The 16,651-nt window shown below is 49.8% G+C and overlaps 1 protein-coding gene across 2 annotated transcripts; it reads left to right on the top strand.

Moving 5' to 3' along the window:
- Positions 1 to 7,642: 7,642 nt before the first annotated feature.
- Gfap (glial fibrillary acidic protein) lies at positions 7,643 to 16,193 on the top strand. Of its 2 annotated transcripts, XM_070027892.1 has the most exons (9): positions 7,643 to 8,120; positions 9,407 to 9,467; positions 9,668 to 9,763; positions 10,411 to 10,572; positions 11,123 to 11,248; positions 11,461 to 11,681; positions 12,237 to 12,280; positions 13,973 to 14,058; positions 14,731 to 16,193. In XM_070027892.1, exons 1-9 carry the CDS (start codon positions 7,648 to 7,650, stop codon positions 14,770 to 14,772), a joined length of 1,311 nt encoding a protein of 436 aa, XP_069883993.1. In that variant the 5' UTR covers positions 7,643 to 7,647; the 3' UTR covers positions 14,773 to 16,193. The 2 variants fall into 2 exon arrangements, with proteins under 2 accessions (XP_069883993.1, XP_069883994.1); XM_070027893.1 differs by lacking the exons at positions 13,973 to 14,058; positions 14,731 to 16,193 and adding an exon at positions 12,664 to 13,035.
- Positions 16,194 to 16,651: the final 458 nt, after the last annotated feature.

Below are 16,651 nucleotides of genomic sequence, written 5' to 3'. Positions count from 1 at the left end.
CTTGGTGTGTTTTTCTCTGTATCCCTACAATAGCAACGTCTTCCCTTTCTCGTTTCCTACTTTTTAACATTTTAAAACATTTCTGGAGCTGGGGGTATAGTTTAGTGGTAAAGTAATTGCCAAACATGAACAAGGCCCTGGGTTCAATCACTAGCACTTCAAAAACTGAGGGAGCAGCCAGTCACTGGTGGCTCATGCCTATATTCTTTCCACTTAGAAGGCTAAGATCCCAGGACTGTGATTCAAAGCCATCCCCAGTAGGAATGTCTGAGACTTTTTTTTTAATTGCTTTTATTTTTTTCTAAAGGATTTTTTAAAATTGTTATTATACAGATAATGTACAGAGGGTTTACAGTTACATAAGTCAGGTAAAAAATACGTTTCTTGACTGGGAATGTGGCTCAGTGGTAGAGTGCTTGCCTAGCATACATGAAGCTCTGGGTTCAGTTCCTCAGTACCACTTAAACAGAAAAAGCCAGAAGTGGCACTGTGGTTCAAGTGGTAGAATACTAGCCTTGAGCAAAAGCAGCTCAGGGACAGTGCCCAGGCTGAGTTTAAGCCCCAGAACAGGAAAAAGAAAAAAAAAAGTACATTTCTTTTTGGACAATGTCACCCCTTCTCTCTCTTTCTGTCCTATCCCCATGTACAAGTTGTATAGTTGATTTTCAACATAGTATCTAGTGAGTATCACTGCTACATTTGTTCGCCCTTTGTCCTCCATTTCTGTGCCCCTCCCCCAAACAGATAAATGAATAAACAAGACAAGAAGAAAAGAAAAATAACCATAAAAAAAACAACCTGTTTGGGGGAAAGCCTTTTTGGTTGGTCCCCAGGTCCGTGGCAATGCTCTTTAAGTGAAGGCCCCACAAGATGGAATGTTTATGCAGCCTGCTCCTGCCCCCACCCCTCTACCCGCTCCTTCAGGCCTTTCTCTCCATTCATTGGATTATATGACAGTCCAACACAGTTATCTCTGTTCTCTCCGTGAAGACATGGTTGGCTGAATGAATTAATAGAGTAAACAAAATTACAGGAGTCTGTTTAACTTTAGTCTGTAAACAAACATGTTAAGGGTATTTAGCACATTGTGAGTAGTGTATAAATAGTGCTGCTAAGTTCAAAAGGAGTCTTTCCCTCCCCTCGGCCCAGTGGGCCCCTCCCACCCAGTTTCCATCATTGTTGGAGGAAAAGAGCAAGAGAATGTGCACCCTTTTCCTGTCACTGTCAGGCATCTGAAAGGGATAGATAATGAAAGACAAGCTTCACCCAACTCATTGTGAGGTAGACAGCAAGGGTTCAGGAGTCAATCCAGGGTCTAGGGGCTGGGAAGGTGGCTCAGTGGTAGAGCACTTGCCTTGCATGCATGAGGCCCTGGGTTCAATTCCTCAGCACCACATAAGCAAAAAGAAAAAAGCCAGAAGTGGCACTGTAGCTCAAGTGGTAGAGCGCTAGCCTTGAGCTGAATTGCTCAGGGACAGCGCCCAGGTCCAGAGTTCAGGCCCCATGACCAGACCCCCCAAAAAAAAACTACAATCAATCCAGGGTCTACTGCTTTCCGTGATCCAAGGCTTTTCCCCTTTGGAAGAGAAGAGACAACACTTCCACCACCCCCACCACCCCCCATTCCTTTTTTTTTCCGCATGCCCAGGGTTCCTGCCTCTCCAATTATCCTTAATGAGCTTGTTCCCCTGTGTGCCGTGATTCCCTCCAAAGCTGCCACATCTTCATATCTGTAGCCCCTGGCAGCCTGGCATGGTGCCTTGACCTCAGGAGGCCTTGTTGGATTCAAATTGAATAACTTTCCCCATTTCCTGGGGCCCTCTCGTGTGTGTGTGTGTGTGTGTGTGTGTGTGTGTGTGTGTGTGTGTGTGTGTGTGTGTGTGTGTGTGTGTGTGTGTGTGTGTGTGTGTGTGTGTGTGTGTGTGTGTGTGTGTGTGTGTTATATACATACACACACACACACACACACTCACCATCACCTCTATAGATGCACAGGCACAGAGCAAGGTGGCTGGTAATAAGGGCCAGGAAGGCAACCTCTGCACAATGGGATCCTTGCACCAAGCGGAGTTTGCCCGGGCAGCCAGCATAAGTTAGAAGAGGTTGCTCTTGACAAGGATATTCACAGCCAGCCATTCAGTCAGCAAATATTTGTGGCTCTATGGTGCAAAATGGTGCTCTCGGGTGACCCATTAAATGTACAAAGACAGTGTTGGAGTTAGCACGTGTGGCTTCTGCCCCCAGTCATGGGAGGTTGGGCTGAGAGCTTGCTGTGTGGCATTCCACCAGCCAGTGGCTGCGTGGCTGGGCCCCACTTTGTGGGAAGCTGATAGGGGCTGAGAGCAGTAGCAAGCTGACAGCCAGCTCCCAGCTGACTTCTGTGGGTGATGAGGCTCTGAGATTGGATCCTTCTTTCACAGAGAGTCAGTCACAAGACATGGCAATCAATGCTTCCCCTATCTAGTGTGGGTCCATCCTGGCCTGATGCCCCTCTCTGCCTGGTCCTAACTTCATCCGACTTCCATAAGAAGTCCTTTCCCTTGCCTCTCTCTCCCCAAACCCTTGGCACTTCCTTGCTGGCCCCCACAATTCATGCTGGGTTCCACCACAGGGTACCAATTTCTGACCAATTCACAAAATCAGGCTCTGTGCCAAAGAGCTGAACACACAGAGGCGTTTCATGCAAGCAGTAGGGAGGCACCTGTGCCTGTCACCTAAGCATAGGCCACTTCTGTCTGTCAATGTTGGCACCTATCAAAGGGGAGAGATTGGGCTTTCTCTCTGAGCTCTCCCTACACCCAGGCTTTAGCTAGTCTGCCACAGGGCATTTTTACTATACTAGGGAGTCTCATTGGCAGTTACTAACTCAGGAGTCCTGCCCCAAAGCCCTGCTTATCTGTACTTAGGTTTCTCAGCAATAATCCTTTCTTTGGGAAAGAGGTGTTGAGGGAATTCTGGTTTCCAGCTAGAATTTAGATCATGATTATCTTCTCTTCCTGCATGCTTTTGTGAAGAGGGATTCTGAGATAAGGGTTATGGGTTGCAGGGACCAGAGTCATCCCAGGGGCATGGGAACTAAAGGATCCCCTCTACTCTTTCTTTCTTTCCCTTTTCTTTCTTTCTTTCTTTCTTTCTTTCTTTCTTTCTTTCTTTCTTTCTTTCTTTCTTTCTTTTTCTTTCTTTCTTTCTTCCTTCCTTCTTTCCTTCCTTCCTTCCTTCCTTTCCCTTTTTCTTTTTCTTCCTTCCTTCCTTTCTTAAACCTTTCTTTCTTTCTTTCCTTTTTCTTTTTTCTTTTCCTTGCTTCTTTTCTCTTTCTTTTTCTTTCTTTCTTTTCTCTCTGTTTCTTTTTTCTTTTCCTTCCTTTCTCTCTTTCTTTCTCTCTCTCTCTTTCTTTCTCTCTCTCTTTTTCTTTCTTTCTTTCTTTCTTTCTTCCTTCCTTCCTTTCTTTCTTTCTTTCTTTCTTTCTTTCTTTCTTTCTTTCTTTCTTCCTTCCTTCCTTCCTTTCTCTTTCCCAGTCCTAAGGCTTGAAATCAGGGCCTGGGCACTGTCCCCAAGTTTCTTTTGCTCAAGAAGGCTCCCCTCTACTTGATGCAGCGTCCAGTGCATTCTTTGGCCCATCCTGTCCAATTGGAAGACTGCTGTGTTGGAACTAGCAGGCCATCTACCAGTTCTGTTCTCCATCCAAGGCCATAGTTCATCTCTACTTCTCCTGGGAGGGACCCAGTCAGGCAAGGAGACAAAGAAGGCCTGTAATCCTAGCTGCTCAGGAGCCTAAGATCTGAGGATCATAGTTCAAAGCCAGCCCTGGCAGCAAAGTCCGTGAGACTCTTCTCTCCAATTAACCACCAAAAAGCCAGAAGTGGAACTTTGGTTCAAGTGGTAGAGTGCTATCCTTGAGTGAAAAAACTAAGGAACAGTACCCAGGCCTTGAGTTCAAGCATCAGTTCTGGAGCCAAAAAAAGAGAAAAGAAAAAAGTGAACTTAAGAAAACCCATCACAGGGCCGGGAGTATGTCTTAGTGGTAGAGTGCTTGCCTAGCATGCATAAAGCCCTGGGTTCAATTCCTCAGTACCACATAAACAGATATGGAGAAATTGTAAAAATGGCTCTGTGCCTCAAGTAGTAGAGTGCTAGTCTTGAGCAAAAACTCGGGGACAGTGCCCAGACCCTCAGTTCAAGCCCCAGCACTGGCAAAAATAAAGAAAGAAAAAAAAAAAAATCCAGCACATGTTAGAAACCTGGCTTTGGCTTTCTCCCTCCAAGCCGTGGAGGTTGCCGAGCCTGGGCAGCTGAGCACTGCCATCTAGTGGCCCCGGGACTCAGTTCCCTTCCTCAGGGAAGCTCCAAGGGATGGATAGATGGTGGTATCTAAGGACCAGCCAAGAGATTCAAACCCTCTTCATCTTTGCCCAGTTTTTTACCACTGGGCCATGCCAGACACTGAATAAGTAGCGGTTGTTACAGGAGAGCTAGAAGGAAACATCCAAGTGGTAATGTGGCCACTTGAATTACAGGTTGGCATCTTTAGAAAACACAAGGCACTTCCTGTGTAAGTTGAGGACAGAAGTGGAATTCATCTGTCCTAGGAGGAATTTGGGCTTTACCCTGAAAATGAGATAATCCATTAGATTTTGATATAGGAGAGGAGCACAAGGATACCATCTTGTCCCAGCAGGACATAGCATGGCTGCAAGCTTTGTGGAGAGGTGTCCAGGCATCTTATTTCTATGGCACTTGCTATGCGATCTAGAAGTCATCGAGTTTGATCTGAGAGTTTTGACATTTGGAACTTCCAGTTGTGAAGCAGGAAGATGCACCTCAGAGCTGGAAGCAGGCTAGGAGGATGGGAGTTGGGATAGAAACTGAGGGCCTGCCTTGCTCTATTGGCTTTGTCTGCCTGGGGTAGATATGCGTGAGTGTGGTTTGGAAGGAGACAGACACAGTCAGAGAGATAGGTAGGGAAATAGCAAAAGAACAGAGGTGAGCACACACACACACACACACACACACACACACACACACACATTGCGGGGACGGGGGAGGGAAGGAAAAACTGTTCAACAGGGCTTAGTTAAATGAATGCATATAGTGGAAAACCATGCAGCTGTTAAAATGATGATGTAGATAAATATTGATATGGAAAGATGGTCACAACATATTGTTGAGTTAAAAAACAAATTACAAAATCATTTGTACAGCATGAGCTTATTCTGAAAAAAATGAGTTTATATATATAGAAAAAGACTGTAATGTTTATCTCCATGTGGCAAAATTATGGCTAATTATTTGTGTTGCTTATTTTGAATTTTCTGGTCTTTCTACAATAAATGTGTAAGTAAGACAATCTACAGGCATCTGGCTATTACACAGTTTCCTGTGGGTCAGCCACTCTTGCCAGAGATTTGGCTTGAGGCAAAGGCTTGATCCCAGTTTTTCTCTTCCTTTGAATTCCCTATCCCTCCTCAGCCTCCTAATCCAAGCAGGAACAAAAGTCACTGGGAAGCTGGGGCCATCAGTGGCTTATACTGAATCCTAGCTGCTCAGGAGGCTGAGATCAAGGATCATGTTTCCAAGTCAGCCCCAGGCAGAAAAATCTGTGACTAAGATTTTGTTTTGTTTTGTTTTTTTGCCAGTCCTGGGGCTTGAACTCAGTTTGGCTCTGTCCCTGAGTTTCTTTTGCCCAAGGTTAGGTCTCTAGCACTTGGGCCACAGCAACACTTCCAGCTTTTTCTGAATAGTTTATTGAAGGTAAGAGTCTCATAGACTTTCCTTCCCACACTAGTTTGAACTGTGATTCTCAGATCTCGGCCTCTTGAGTAGGTAGAATTACAGTCATGAGCCACCAGCACCTGGTTTGCGAGACTCTTCAGCTAACCAGCAAAAAGACAGAAGTGGAGCTGTGACTCAAGTGGTAGAGTACCAGTCTTGAGGGGAAAAAAGCCACTGAAGTCTCCTCCCCAAGATGCCCCTCACCTCATCACTACTTGCATCCCTTTCTACAGCGGGCTCTGCTGGGGATGGGGGCTACCTCAGCAGATGGCTCATTGCATGTCCCAATGAAGAATGTGTCCCTGGTGTGGAGTTGGGATGACGAAATGATGGAAGGAGCTCAGGGTGCCTAAGCTGATTTGAGAGCTGGGGAGGTGGGCAAACAGCCAGGTTGTGTCTGAAAGCTAGAGACTTGGCGGCACTGGGCCGGCCACCCCTTGGGGCCTCCTCCTTGTGCCCACAGAATGACTCACCTTGGCACAGACACAATGGTCAGGGGTGGGCACACAGCCTGATTCCCCTCTATTCTCTAGCCCCCTCTCAGATATTTCTGAGAAGTCCATTGAGCAAGGGGCTTGCACTGCACCCTGGCCTGACATCCTGACATCTTAAGATAAAAGCAGTACAGCCCCCCTGGGGGCTGCCCTTGCTGTATGGCGCCCTCACTGGCGCTGGAGAACAAGGCTCTATTCAGCAAGTGCCTGGGAGTAGAGATCAGGAGCCCAAGTATGGGCAGTGAGAGGCAGAAGGAAGTAGGGGGAGTGTGGGGGAGTCAAGGGGAGGAAAGCAGGGACATCTGCTTCCCAGAAGTCCAAAGACACAGATGACTTAAGCTCCTGGGTGGGATCAGAATGGATGGAGATGGATGGACCTGAAGTCCTCAGACTCTCCCTCCCAGCACTTGAACCCAGCAGTTCATAGACTCCCAGACCCATCTATCCCCAACAGCCTGATGTGTGGGAACTGGAAAGATACAAATCTCTATGGAGAGTGAGGGGTGGCCAGGGAGACAGGGTGCTGCAGGAACAAAGATTTTAGCCAGCACAGCCAACTCATTCGTTACTGCTTGGTGGAGCTGTCAGACCCAGTTTCCAGGAAGGGAAACAGGGAGGCCTGGCACAGGGGAGGGGTGGCCCAGCAAAGTGGATGAGGGGACAAACAGTAGCCAGGGAGAAGTTCTGTTCTCTTATGAGGACTTCCACATATTCCTTCTGTCACCCCGACATGCAGAGAGGTCTTGTTTGACCTGCAGGAGAGAGGGCTGGGGACCAATCCTAGCCTCCCATACCAGAACTTCAGGACTGGGGAGAAGGTAATAATGCAGGCCATCTGTGTCCAGTAGGAGTGGGACTCCTGGAGGGTGGCTCAAGTGGTGGAGAGCCAGTCTTCAACAACAACAACAACAAAAAAGCAAGAGTGAGGCCTGTGTTCAAATCACAGTATGGGCACAAAAAAGTAGGGAGTGAGACTAAACAGGAAATGAGAAAATCAATTGTTTCCTGAGACAGGGCACAGGTTGGTTTTCTTCAGCAAATTCCTTCCATCGAGAAGGCCTGTGCACCGTGGCTTATTATGGGCTCTGAGAAGTCATCCAGAGCCTTTTCTTGACCCAGCTTCCTAGGGAGAGGATCTCCTTGCTCAGTGGTCCCGACTCCAGGCACTTCCTGCCTCTGGCCAGGCTGATATACTAGGAAGCCCTGACTGGGCTCAGTGACCTCAGTGGGGTGAGAAAAGCTCTCCCCATGGTGGAACTACAGCTCAGCCACACCCCCTCAGGATATGCCAGAAGCCGTTGCCAGGCAGCCCAGGCACTGCAGGTCCAGCCCACTCCTCCATAAAGTCCTCTCATCTCAGGAGCCAGGAGAGAGACAGGGCAGGATGGAACGGAGACATGTCACTTCTGCTCGGCGCTCCTACACCTCCTCAGAGATGGTAGTCAGGGGCCTGGGTCCCAGCCATCGCCTGAGTGCCGGTCTCCGCTTGAGTTCCTGCCCCAGGGTCCCCCTGGCTCGAATGTCTTCTCCACTCCCAGCTCGAGTGGACTTTTCCCTGGCCGGGGCACTCAATGCCGGCTTCAAGGAGACCCGGGCCAGTGAGCGGGCTGAGATGATGGAGCTCAATGATCGCTTTGCCAGCTACATTGAGAAGGTTCGGTTTTTGGAACAACAAAACAAGGCACTGGCTGCTGAGCTGAACCAGCTGCGGGCCAAGGAGCCCACCAAGCTGGCTGATGTCTACCAGGCTGAGCTTCGGGAGCTTCGGCTGCGGCTTGATCAACTTACTGCCAACAATGCGCGGCTTGAAGTGGAGAGAGACAATCTGGCACAGGACCTGGGCATCCTGAGGCAGAAGTGAGGAGGGGGGCAGGGAAAAGGGCCTTTTACCAGAGAACCAGAGTCCCTGAGAGGGAGTGCCGATGGGACTACAATTTTGGGCTTGTACTCAGCCTGGGTCTCCCCACCTCTAGGAAGTGGGGAGCTGCCCTTGCCCTCCAACATGATAGAAAGACCAGGAGGAGGCCCAGAGCCTCAGGGATCTCATTCACAAATACCTTGGGCTAGGTAACAGAGTACTCTCAATACCTAGGGAAGGCTGTTGGAGCAGTCAGGGCCCTAGTGACCAGGGGCTTTACACTTCATTCACCAATAGTGTGAATGCATATTTGGAAGGGGGTATTATCTATTTTGAGCCTAGATCCATATATAAGAAGGTGGCAAAGCCGGGCACTGGTGGCTCATGCCTGTAATTCTAGCTGTTCACAAGGCTGAGATCTGAGAATCATAGTTCAAAGCCAGCCCAGGCAAGAAAAGCTGTGAGTCTCTTATCTCCAATTAACCATCAGGAAACCAGAAGTGGTGCTATGGCCCAAGTGGTAGAATGCTAGCCTTGAGCTGAAGAGCTCAGGGACAGTACCCAGGCCCAGAGTTCAAGCCCCATGACTGAAAAAATAAATAAGAAGAAAAAGAAGGTGGCAAGAGAAGGTTGGTATCTGCAAGCAACTGAGATTTGGAAGTCAAGGAGGTGAGGAAAAGAGTAGGCAGGCTGCTGGGCACTGATGGCTCACACCTGTAACCTTAGCTACTCAGGAGGCTGAGATCTGAGGATGGTGATTCAAAGCTAGCCCAGACAGGAAAGTCCATGAAAAAGTCTCTGACTTATACAAGTTGTGAGGCAGAGATCATAATAAAATCCATCTCCCCAGGTAGTGTGACTAGGGACTCAGAGGAAACCCCCCAGGGGCTGAGTGGCAGGCAAGTGCATGTAGTCAGTGGTGCAGGAGAGAAAGAGAAATGCAGAGACAGAGAGACAGAGATAGAGCGAGACAGAGACAGAGAGAGACAGAGGAGCGATTGTGTGTGTGTCTGTGGATGCAAATGTAAGGTGGTGGATGTGCCTGTATGAGCAGGAACAGGTGCACCAACCCCGATAAGACTCTTAGTAATGAGTTAAGGCAAAAGCCCTTATCTGCTCACCCTTCCAAACAATGCCCCTGTCTAGGACCCTCCTGGCCTTCAATGCTTTTGCCACTGTACCAGCTACCAGGGGTCTCTGTGACAGCCACATCCAGGGAGAATGGGGTAGGGATCTAGGAGTCTTTAGGAAAGCTTGGACCCAGGAATGTGTTCTACCATCCTAGGCTCCAGGATGAAACCAACCTGAGGCTGGAGGCCGAAAACAACCTGGCTGCCTATAGACAGGTCAGAGAGGTGGAGGGAAGGGGCAGGGGAGGGGAGAAAAGGGTTGATGGCAGCCTACCCAAACATCCTCCCAAACCTAGCTCTCTGAAGCTACTCTTCAGAGCCTCCTCCCCAGAAGGAGGGGTAAGGCAAGGCTGGGGAATGGGGAAGAGGAAGAGGTGGCTGGGGTCAGAGCAGCCCAATGTCCCCTTGTGCTCCAGGAAGCAGATGAAGCCACCTTGGCCCGTCTGGATCTGGAGAGGAAGACTGAGTCACTGGAGGAAGAAATCCGATTCTTGAAGAAGATCCATGAGGAGGTAAGACCAGGACAGGGGGAGGGAAGACCAACACACAGACTCAGCTGAGACAGACAGACACTTAGAAAAACAGACAGATTTACTCAGAGACAAAAGTAGAGAAAGAGATTGGCAGATAGAAACTGAGAGATAGAGAGAATGAAGGAACGAATGAATGAATGAATGAATGAGGAGAGAGAGTGCAAAGCATCTCCAACTCCTGGGCAAGTTCACACAGATGGTACCCCATGTACCTTGTAGCCTCAATTATTCTTTCACATCAGTCCTGTAAGACAGGAATCCTTCCTACTATCCTCTTTCACAGAGGATGCTGAGGCCCAGAGGGGTTAAAGGGCATTAAGGTTACATAGTAACTGACTCCATTCCTGCCATCTGCTCAGGCCCTGGCTTCTTAATCTATGATCCTGAGGAACCTGGGTGCCCACAAGAAGCACCTGGCTCCTGCCCATCCATCTCTGGATGAGGATGCCATGAAGTTCCCAAATTCCTTTTCCCACACCCCTTAGCCTGGTCATGCACTTCCTCCAGCAAGGGCTGCCTCTCTTTCCTGGACCAACACCCATGGATGAAGTGCAAGCAGAAGAGAGGATGTGAAGATGTTGGCAGAGCCTTGCCTGGAACCCTGCCATCCCTTCTCTCCCTTCCAGGAGGTGCAGGAACTTCAGGAGCAGCTGGCCAGACAGCAGATCCACGTGGAGATGGATGTGGCCAAGCCAGACCTAACAGCAGCCCTGAGAGAGATTCGCACACAGTACGAGGCTGTGGCGACCAGCAACATGCAGGAGGCAGAGGAGTGGTACCGGTCCAAGGTAGCCCTGACTTGAGCTCAGCTGGACAGATAGATCCTAGCCAGGAAAAGAAGAGGGAAGGGCATCCCCAGAGGACAACGAAGCCTCAAGGGTTGGGAAGTAGAAAAGGGAGAGGTAGAGGAAGAAAAGGGAACCCAGGGATCCAGCTCAGGTATTAGCAACACAAGCTGAAGCCAGTCTGAATAGGGTACTGCCTGATGCATGTGAAGGTCTCCCCCAAAGCTGGGGGACCCACTTTCTACAGTGGGGAGGGACAAGGCTCAGTCCCAAGGATGGAGCTACCCATGATTATGTTCTGGATTCTGTGACACTGTTCATCCAGTGTGCCCAGGTGCTGTACAAGGTGTCAAGGCCCAGTAGTAGTGACTACAGTGCCTTCTGTCCATTCACCGTCTCTGGGAATAATCCCAGCCAACATCCTTGGGATGAGCTGGGGTAGTGCTTAGCTCCCTGATTTCCCAGAGATCATGCTGCCCAGTGGGCCCGTGCTGCATCAGATGTAAACCCTACAAACACCCAGCCCTCCTCTTAGTCTAAGCCTTCTGTTTAGTTTGCGGACCTTACAGACGCTGCTGCCCGAAATGCTGAGATGCTCCGACAGGCCAAGCATGAGGCCAATGACTATAGGCGCCAGCTGCAGGCCTTAACCTGTGATCTGGAGTCCTTGCGTGGTGTGGTGAGTGCAGACAGGGCTGGATCCCATGGCCTTGGGACCACCAACTGGGGCTGGCACTTGCTGCTGTAGGAGTTGCTAAAAGGGAAAGGGATTGGGCTGAGGGCAGGGCTCCAAAACATTAGCAGAGTTGGACATAGGGCTAGGACCGGGCCCTGGGATCCTGACCAGGCACAGGGATACTGAGGGACCTGCCCACTGCCCCCACTCTGCAGAATGAGTCCCTGGAGAGGCAGATGCGTGAGCAGGAGGAGCGGCATGCCAGGGAGGCCGCAAGGTACCAGGAGGCCCTCACCCGGCTGGAAGAGGAAGGACAGAGCCTCAAGGACGAGATGGCCCGCCATCTTCAGGAGTACCAGGACCTGCTGAACGTCAAGCTGGCTCTGGACATTGAGATCGCCACCTACAGGAAGCTGCTGGAGGGCGAGGAGAACCGGTGAGGCCTAATCATAGCCCCTCCTCCTTCCCCTTAGAATTCTCCCTGCTGCCTCTTCCTACAGTCCCTCTTGCTCCCTGTGCCTGCCTAACACACAGTAGGTATTCAATAAATGTCTGACAAATAGATCCAACCAGGGGCTGGGAAGGTGGCTCAGTGGTAGAGTGCTTGCCTTGAATGCATGAGGCCCTGGGTTCGATTCCTCAGCACCACATAAGTAGATCCAACCAATATTAAGTGCCAGGGTGGTGGAGATGGGTCCTCCTCTAGCCTACTTCTCTTTACCTCATTGGTATTGTCTGCCTTCTTAAAGGCTCTTCACCACTGCCTTCCCCCACCCCCTTGTATTGCCCACACTTCTGCTCTACTCCACCAAACTCTGCTGGCAGGCAGTTCCTCATCCACTGAAACTGGGGAAAGCTGAGGGTGGAGTCAGACTCATAGCCACTGGAATGTCACAAAGAGCCTTGGGGTTAGCTTGCTGTCCTGTCTGGAACCTGGCTTGGAAATGTCCTAAGGCATTCTCATCATCCCTGTCCCTCCACTGTCTTCCAGCATCACCATTCCAGTGCAGACCTTCTCCAACCTGCAGATTCGAGGTCAGTAGAGCTGGGCCTTGTGGGAAGATGCTGGTTTCTATGCCCCTTCACCCCCGCCCCCAGGCCTATGGCTGCTCTGGTCTGGGATCGAGGAGGGCAAAGGAGTGTATGCTTTTATGGGGGTCCTTCATAAGTCACTGCAGAGTTCCTAGCCAGAGCACAGTCTTCCAGAGCATTTGTAGGTAGGGGGAATGCCATTGTCCTTGTTTTGCTCTGTCCCATCCTGCATTTCTCTTCTTACACCCTTTTCCACTGTAAACCAGTGGGTGGGAGAGGTGGATTGAGGTCTCAACCAGGGCTTATTGTGCAAGCTCTGGGTAAACTCTGCTCTTCTGAGTGCTTTATGTTTTGTCTTCTTTTGTTTTAACTGCTCTTCACTACAGGGGGCAAAAGCATCCAAGAAGGGGAAGTTCACAAGGTCACAAGACATCTCAAAAGGCTCACAATACAAGTTATACCCATACAGGCTCACCAGATTGTAAATGGAGCCCCCAATCTCGGTTAGCTATCTGCCTGTCAGCCATTGCTTTTCCCAGCTCAATAGGGAGTAAATCTCATGCTGCTTTTGGGCTTCCTCCTTCTAGGCTTCCTTTGCCCAGGAGCCTCAGACCCTAGCCCAGGACCTGGTACTGGTTAACTAGGTTAGACTAGCAGAACTGGTCAATGCTAAAGGTAGTATTTCCCTGAGAGCTCAGATGAGATGCTCTGGGGCCTCTGAGCACATGCCAGCCTCTGCCTCACCTCTTCTGTCACTGGGAAGTCCCCTTGAGGTTCACTCTTGCTTGATCCATCTGTCTCCAAGGTTCTGTTGCTCTGCTTGGTGCTGATTCAGCCCAGAGGATTCATTCCCTCTGGACTCCTGCTCTTGTAGTGAATAAAGTTTTATGTTCCTTGCTCTTAATTTTAAATATTAGTGAGTGTGACATGTCATATTTTTTCTCTCTAAGGGGGGCAAACTAAATTACTTTTTTACTGGTATGTGGCTCTCAAATGAGTCTTAGACTAGGGAAAAAAATTCCTCTTCTGGCTTAGAATATTTAGGAACATTAGACATGCATGTCCCAGGACTTAACTGAGCAACAGAAGGTTGACCAGGCTAACTAGGTAGAAGTAACACTGTCAAGTGGTAGACAGTAAAAGGTCAGTGGTGTCCAGATAAATGACAGAGAAAGTAGAAAGTGAGGAGGAGAACAAGATCCACATGCATTGAGCACTAATATGTGCCTGGTGTTTAACATACTTTATTTCAGTTAATTGCCTCTTCTCTCCCACCTAGAGAAGTAGATACCACCAGCTCTATTTTGCAAATAAGGAAATTCAGCCTGAGATCAATGAGTCTGCCCGTCAGCAGTGTGGCTGATCATGGCTAAGCTGGGACTTGAGTTATTCCTCTAGACCTCAAGCCTGTGTGCTTCATCCTTGGAGCAGTGCTGGGTTGTCAGGAAGCCAGGTGCTAGATCAGGGAAAAGTCATACCAGAAGGTATAATAGAGCACTGGACAGAAGCAGGATGTGCCCTGCTGGGTACTTGGTGGGGGCGAGAGCGGGGGGTCTCTCCTTTAGAAGAGCCCACGCTCTCCCTTGCTGGCTTGAATAGGGTCTTGAGCTCATAGTGTGGATATATGATGGGGAAAGTGGGGCTCAGGAGAGGATGTCTAGTGTCCTGAGAGGCCTCCTCTCCTCACACCTGCAGAAACCAGCCTGGACACCAAGTCAATGTCAGAAGGCCACCTTAAGAGGAACATCGTGGTAAAGACTGTGGAGATGCGGGATGGAGAGGTGAGGACAGGCTCTGGGTGACCCTAGTAGTTCTTGAGGCTGGCCTATGGAGAAAGCCTGGGACTTGGGCATAAATGGCACACTGATTTTCTGGAGCATCCCTGGAACTCTGGGAGCCCAATGGAACCTTAATGTGATTCCATTTGTCCGACGCCTCCACAGGTGGTGCTAAGAGGGACCTAGGCTCCTTGATAAGGTCCCAGCTCAGGCTGTATTCCTTTCTCTCCCTCTGGACTCAGGTGTCTCCAAGACCAGGCCAAAGAGAGACAGAAACACACACACACACACACACACACACACACACACACACACACACACACACACACACACACACACACACACACACACACACACACACACTTAGTAGTTTAACTTGGGATGGGGCAGCTTCAGAGATGAGGGCTTACAGATAACATATTTCCACAGCCCCTTCACATTCCCAGTGGAGATAGCAGCAAAAGCAGTTGCTACTCTTCTTATATCATTAGCTTCCCATGTGACAGGCATGGTGCTAAATGCTTTGCCAGTGGTGTCCCACCCCCTGCTCTGATAGTTACTATCAAGAGAAGAAAGACCTAGGACAGTTGAGGAATTGCCCAGCCTAGCATGGTGGGACTGGGGTCTGGGGTGAGCTCCTAACTATGAACTGTGCCCCTTTCCTGTCTCCTGCAGGTCATTAAGGAGTCCAAGCAGGAGCACAATGATGTGATGTGAGGAGTACTGCACAGTAGGAGCAGGATAGTTGCTCCTCCTGGGACGATAGCTCATTTCCCCAGATCTGATTCCCTGCCCCACTCCTCCCTTCTCTTCTAGGTCTCTATACCAGCTTGCTGCCCTAGTTCAGTCAACATTAGGCTGCCAGATGGCATCAACCTAGCACCCAGCACCTCCAACTAACAAGGCATTTATCCCAAGGAATAGTCTGGAGAGCTTGGATTATACTAGGGAGAAAAGAGATAAGTTGGGCAAGGCAGGAGGACCTAACCAATCACATCCTCCTTCCTCTTGTTGTTATGGCAACTGTTGCCAGAACTGGAGGTTTCTGGGCACTAAACTTCCAGTTTCCTCAGGCTGTTGGAGGATGGGAGGGGCCAAACCTCAGATGAAAAGGGGAGCTCCCAAGGCAAGGTAGTCCTGGCCAGAGGTTAGTTCCTAAGAATAACCCTGATCTCTCCAAGAGTAAGTGGGGAAAGTCTTGATACATAGAGTAGTCACAACAGAATTTCTGGGAGGGGGGGAAGGGCAGAGTGTTCAAGTATCTCAGCCCCAGTAAGCTGCCATGCTGGGAACCAGTCCATATGCATATGGGAGCTTGGTTGCACATGGCAGCTTGGGTTTCAATACTTGGGGGCTAGTGTAAGTAGAGAAGGACTAGGTGCTGAGGAGTACCAGAGGGGTTAGCTGGCCCCTAAGTGTGGGTACAGAGTGGTCAATCCCAGGACTCCCCCCTCTGTCTAGGGACGTTGGTAGTGGAGGTGGTTGTGAAGACAAGGCCAGATATCAGAGAGGGCAGGTGAGAGTGACTGCTTACCCCTGGGTCATGGGAATCAAGGAAATGACTTTTTCTCTTGAAGACACTGAAACAGGAAACCGAGGGGGTGGGGGGGATTGCTGTCCAGAGGACAGGGCACAGCTGTGTCCTTTTCCAAAGCCTCTTCCTAACTGCATAATCCCTGGCTACTCAGGCCTCTGTCTTCAACTGCTGCCCCTCTACCCTGGCAAAGACACCACCCCATGTGTGAGCTTCTCCACTGGATGCTGCTTTTCACTAAGCCAAGCACCCTCTGCATCCACTCTTACCTGCATTCAAAACTTCCTCTACCCTACAATGAGAGAAATAGGGGTGTGAGTTCAGTGAACACATTGGCTTGTGTTCCTGCAGCCTGAAGGCATGGCACTTGACTCCACCCTCGATGCCTGCTCTGTTCCCCATGGGTGAACAGGCAGGTGGTGGGTGTCCGTGCCCAAAATGAGGTTGAAAGGATCCACCATATGAAGCCAAGAAATGGAAGGGGGGTTCCTTCCTCTTTCAAGACTTGATGTCCCAGACACCCCTTGCTGCCACCCCCACTGCTAACCTTCAGGGCAGTGCTGTTGCCTATACCCACTGAGGAGCAATAAAGACATGTACTTGAGCCTTCTCCATTGTGGACTCTGCTATGTTCCTGAGACAGTAGGGCTGGGGCCAAGACCTAACCTTGAATAAGCCCCTAAGTAGCCTCTTATCATCCATCATCCATCATCTTGGGAGCCCAAGCCCTCATTGGCAGCAGCCACATGCCAACTTCAGCTCTGACCCACTTTGCTATTAGGGTTCTGATGTTCCAGCCTCTGACCTACCCTCTTCCTCCTCCCCAGTCCTCACAGTCTAGGTGTAAGTGCTCAGGAAAGCTCTAATTCGATCTCTACTTTCTCCACTCATTCCCATCCTGTCTTTACCCTCATTCCTACACTTGCTGTTTCTACCTGGGGTTCTCTGAATGATGCTGGAAAGAAGGCAGAGAGGAGACATGTCAGCTCCCTCCACTCTTTTTTTTCCTTCCTGTCCCTGCTACTCCCAGTTCAAAGTACCAGTATTTTGCCATCTGGCCTT

The sequence above is a fragment of the Dipodomys merriami genome, unplaced genomic scaffold, assembly GCF_024711535.1.
Source record: "Dipodomys merriami isolate MVZ:Mamm:240054 unplaced genomic scaffold, mDipMer1.0.p SCAF_19, whole genome shotgun sequence".
NCBI lineage: Eukaryota > Metazoa > Chordata > Mammalia > Rodentia > Heteromyidae > Dipodomys > Dipodomys merriami.
This window is presented reverse-complemented; position numbering and strand designations above follow the sequence as displayed.

Coding starts and splice junctions, on each gene's coding strand:
- Gfap (XM_070027892.1), top strand. CDS start 7,648: ATGGAACGGAGACATGTCACTTCTGCTCGGCGCTCCTACACCTCCTCA. Junction 10,573..11,122: donor AGGAGTGGTACCGGTCCAAG/GTAGCCCTGACT, acceptor CCTTCTGTTTAG/TTTGCGGACCTTACAGACGC. Junction 11,682..12,236: donor CTGGAGGGCGAGGAGAACCG/GTGAGGCCTAAT, acceptor ACTGTCTTCCAG/CATCACCATTCCAGTGCAGA.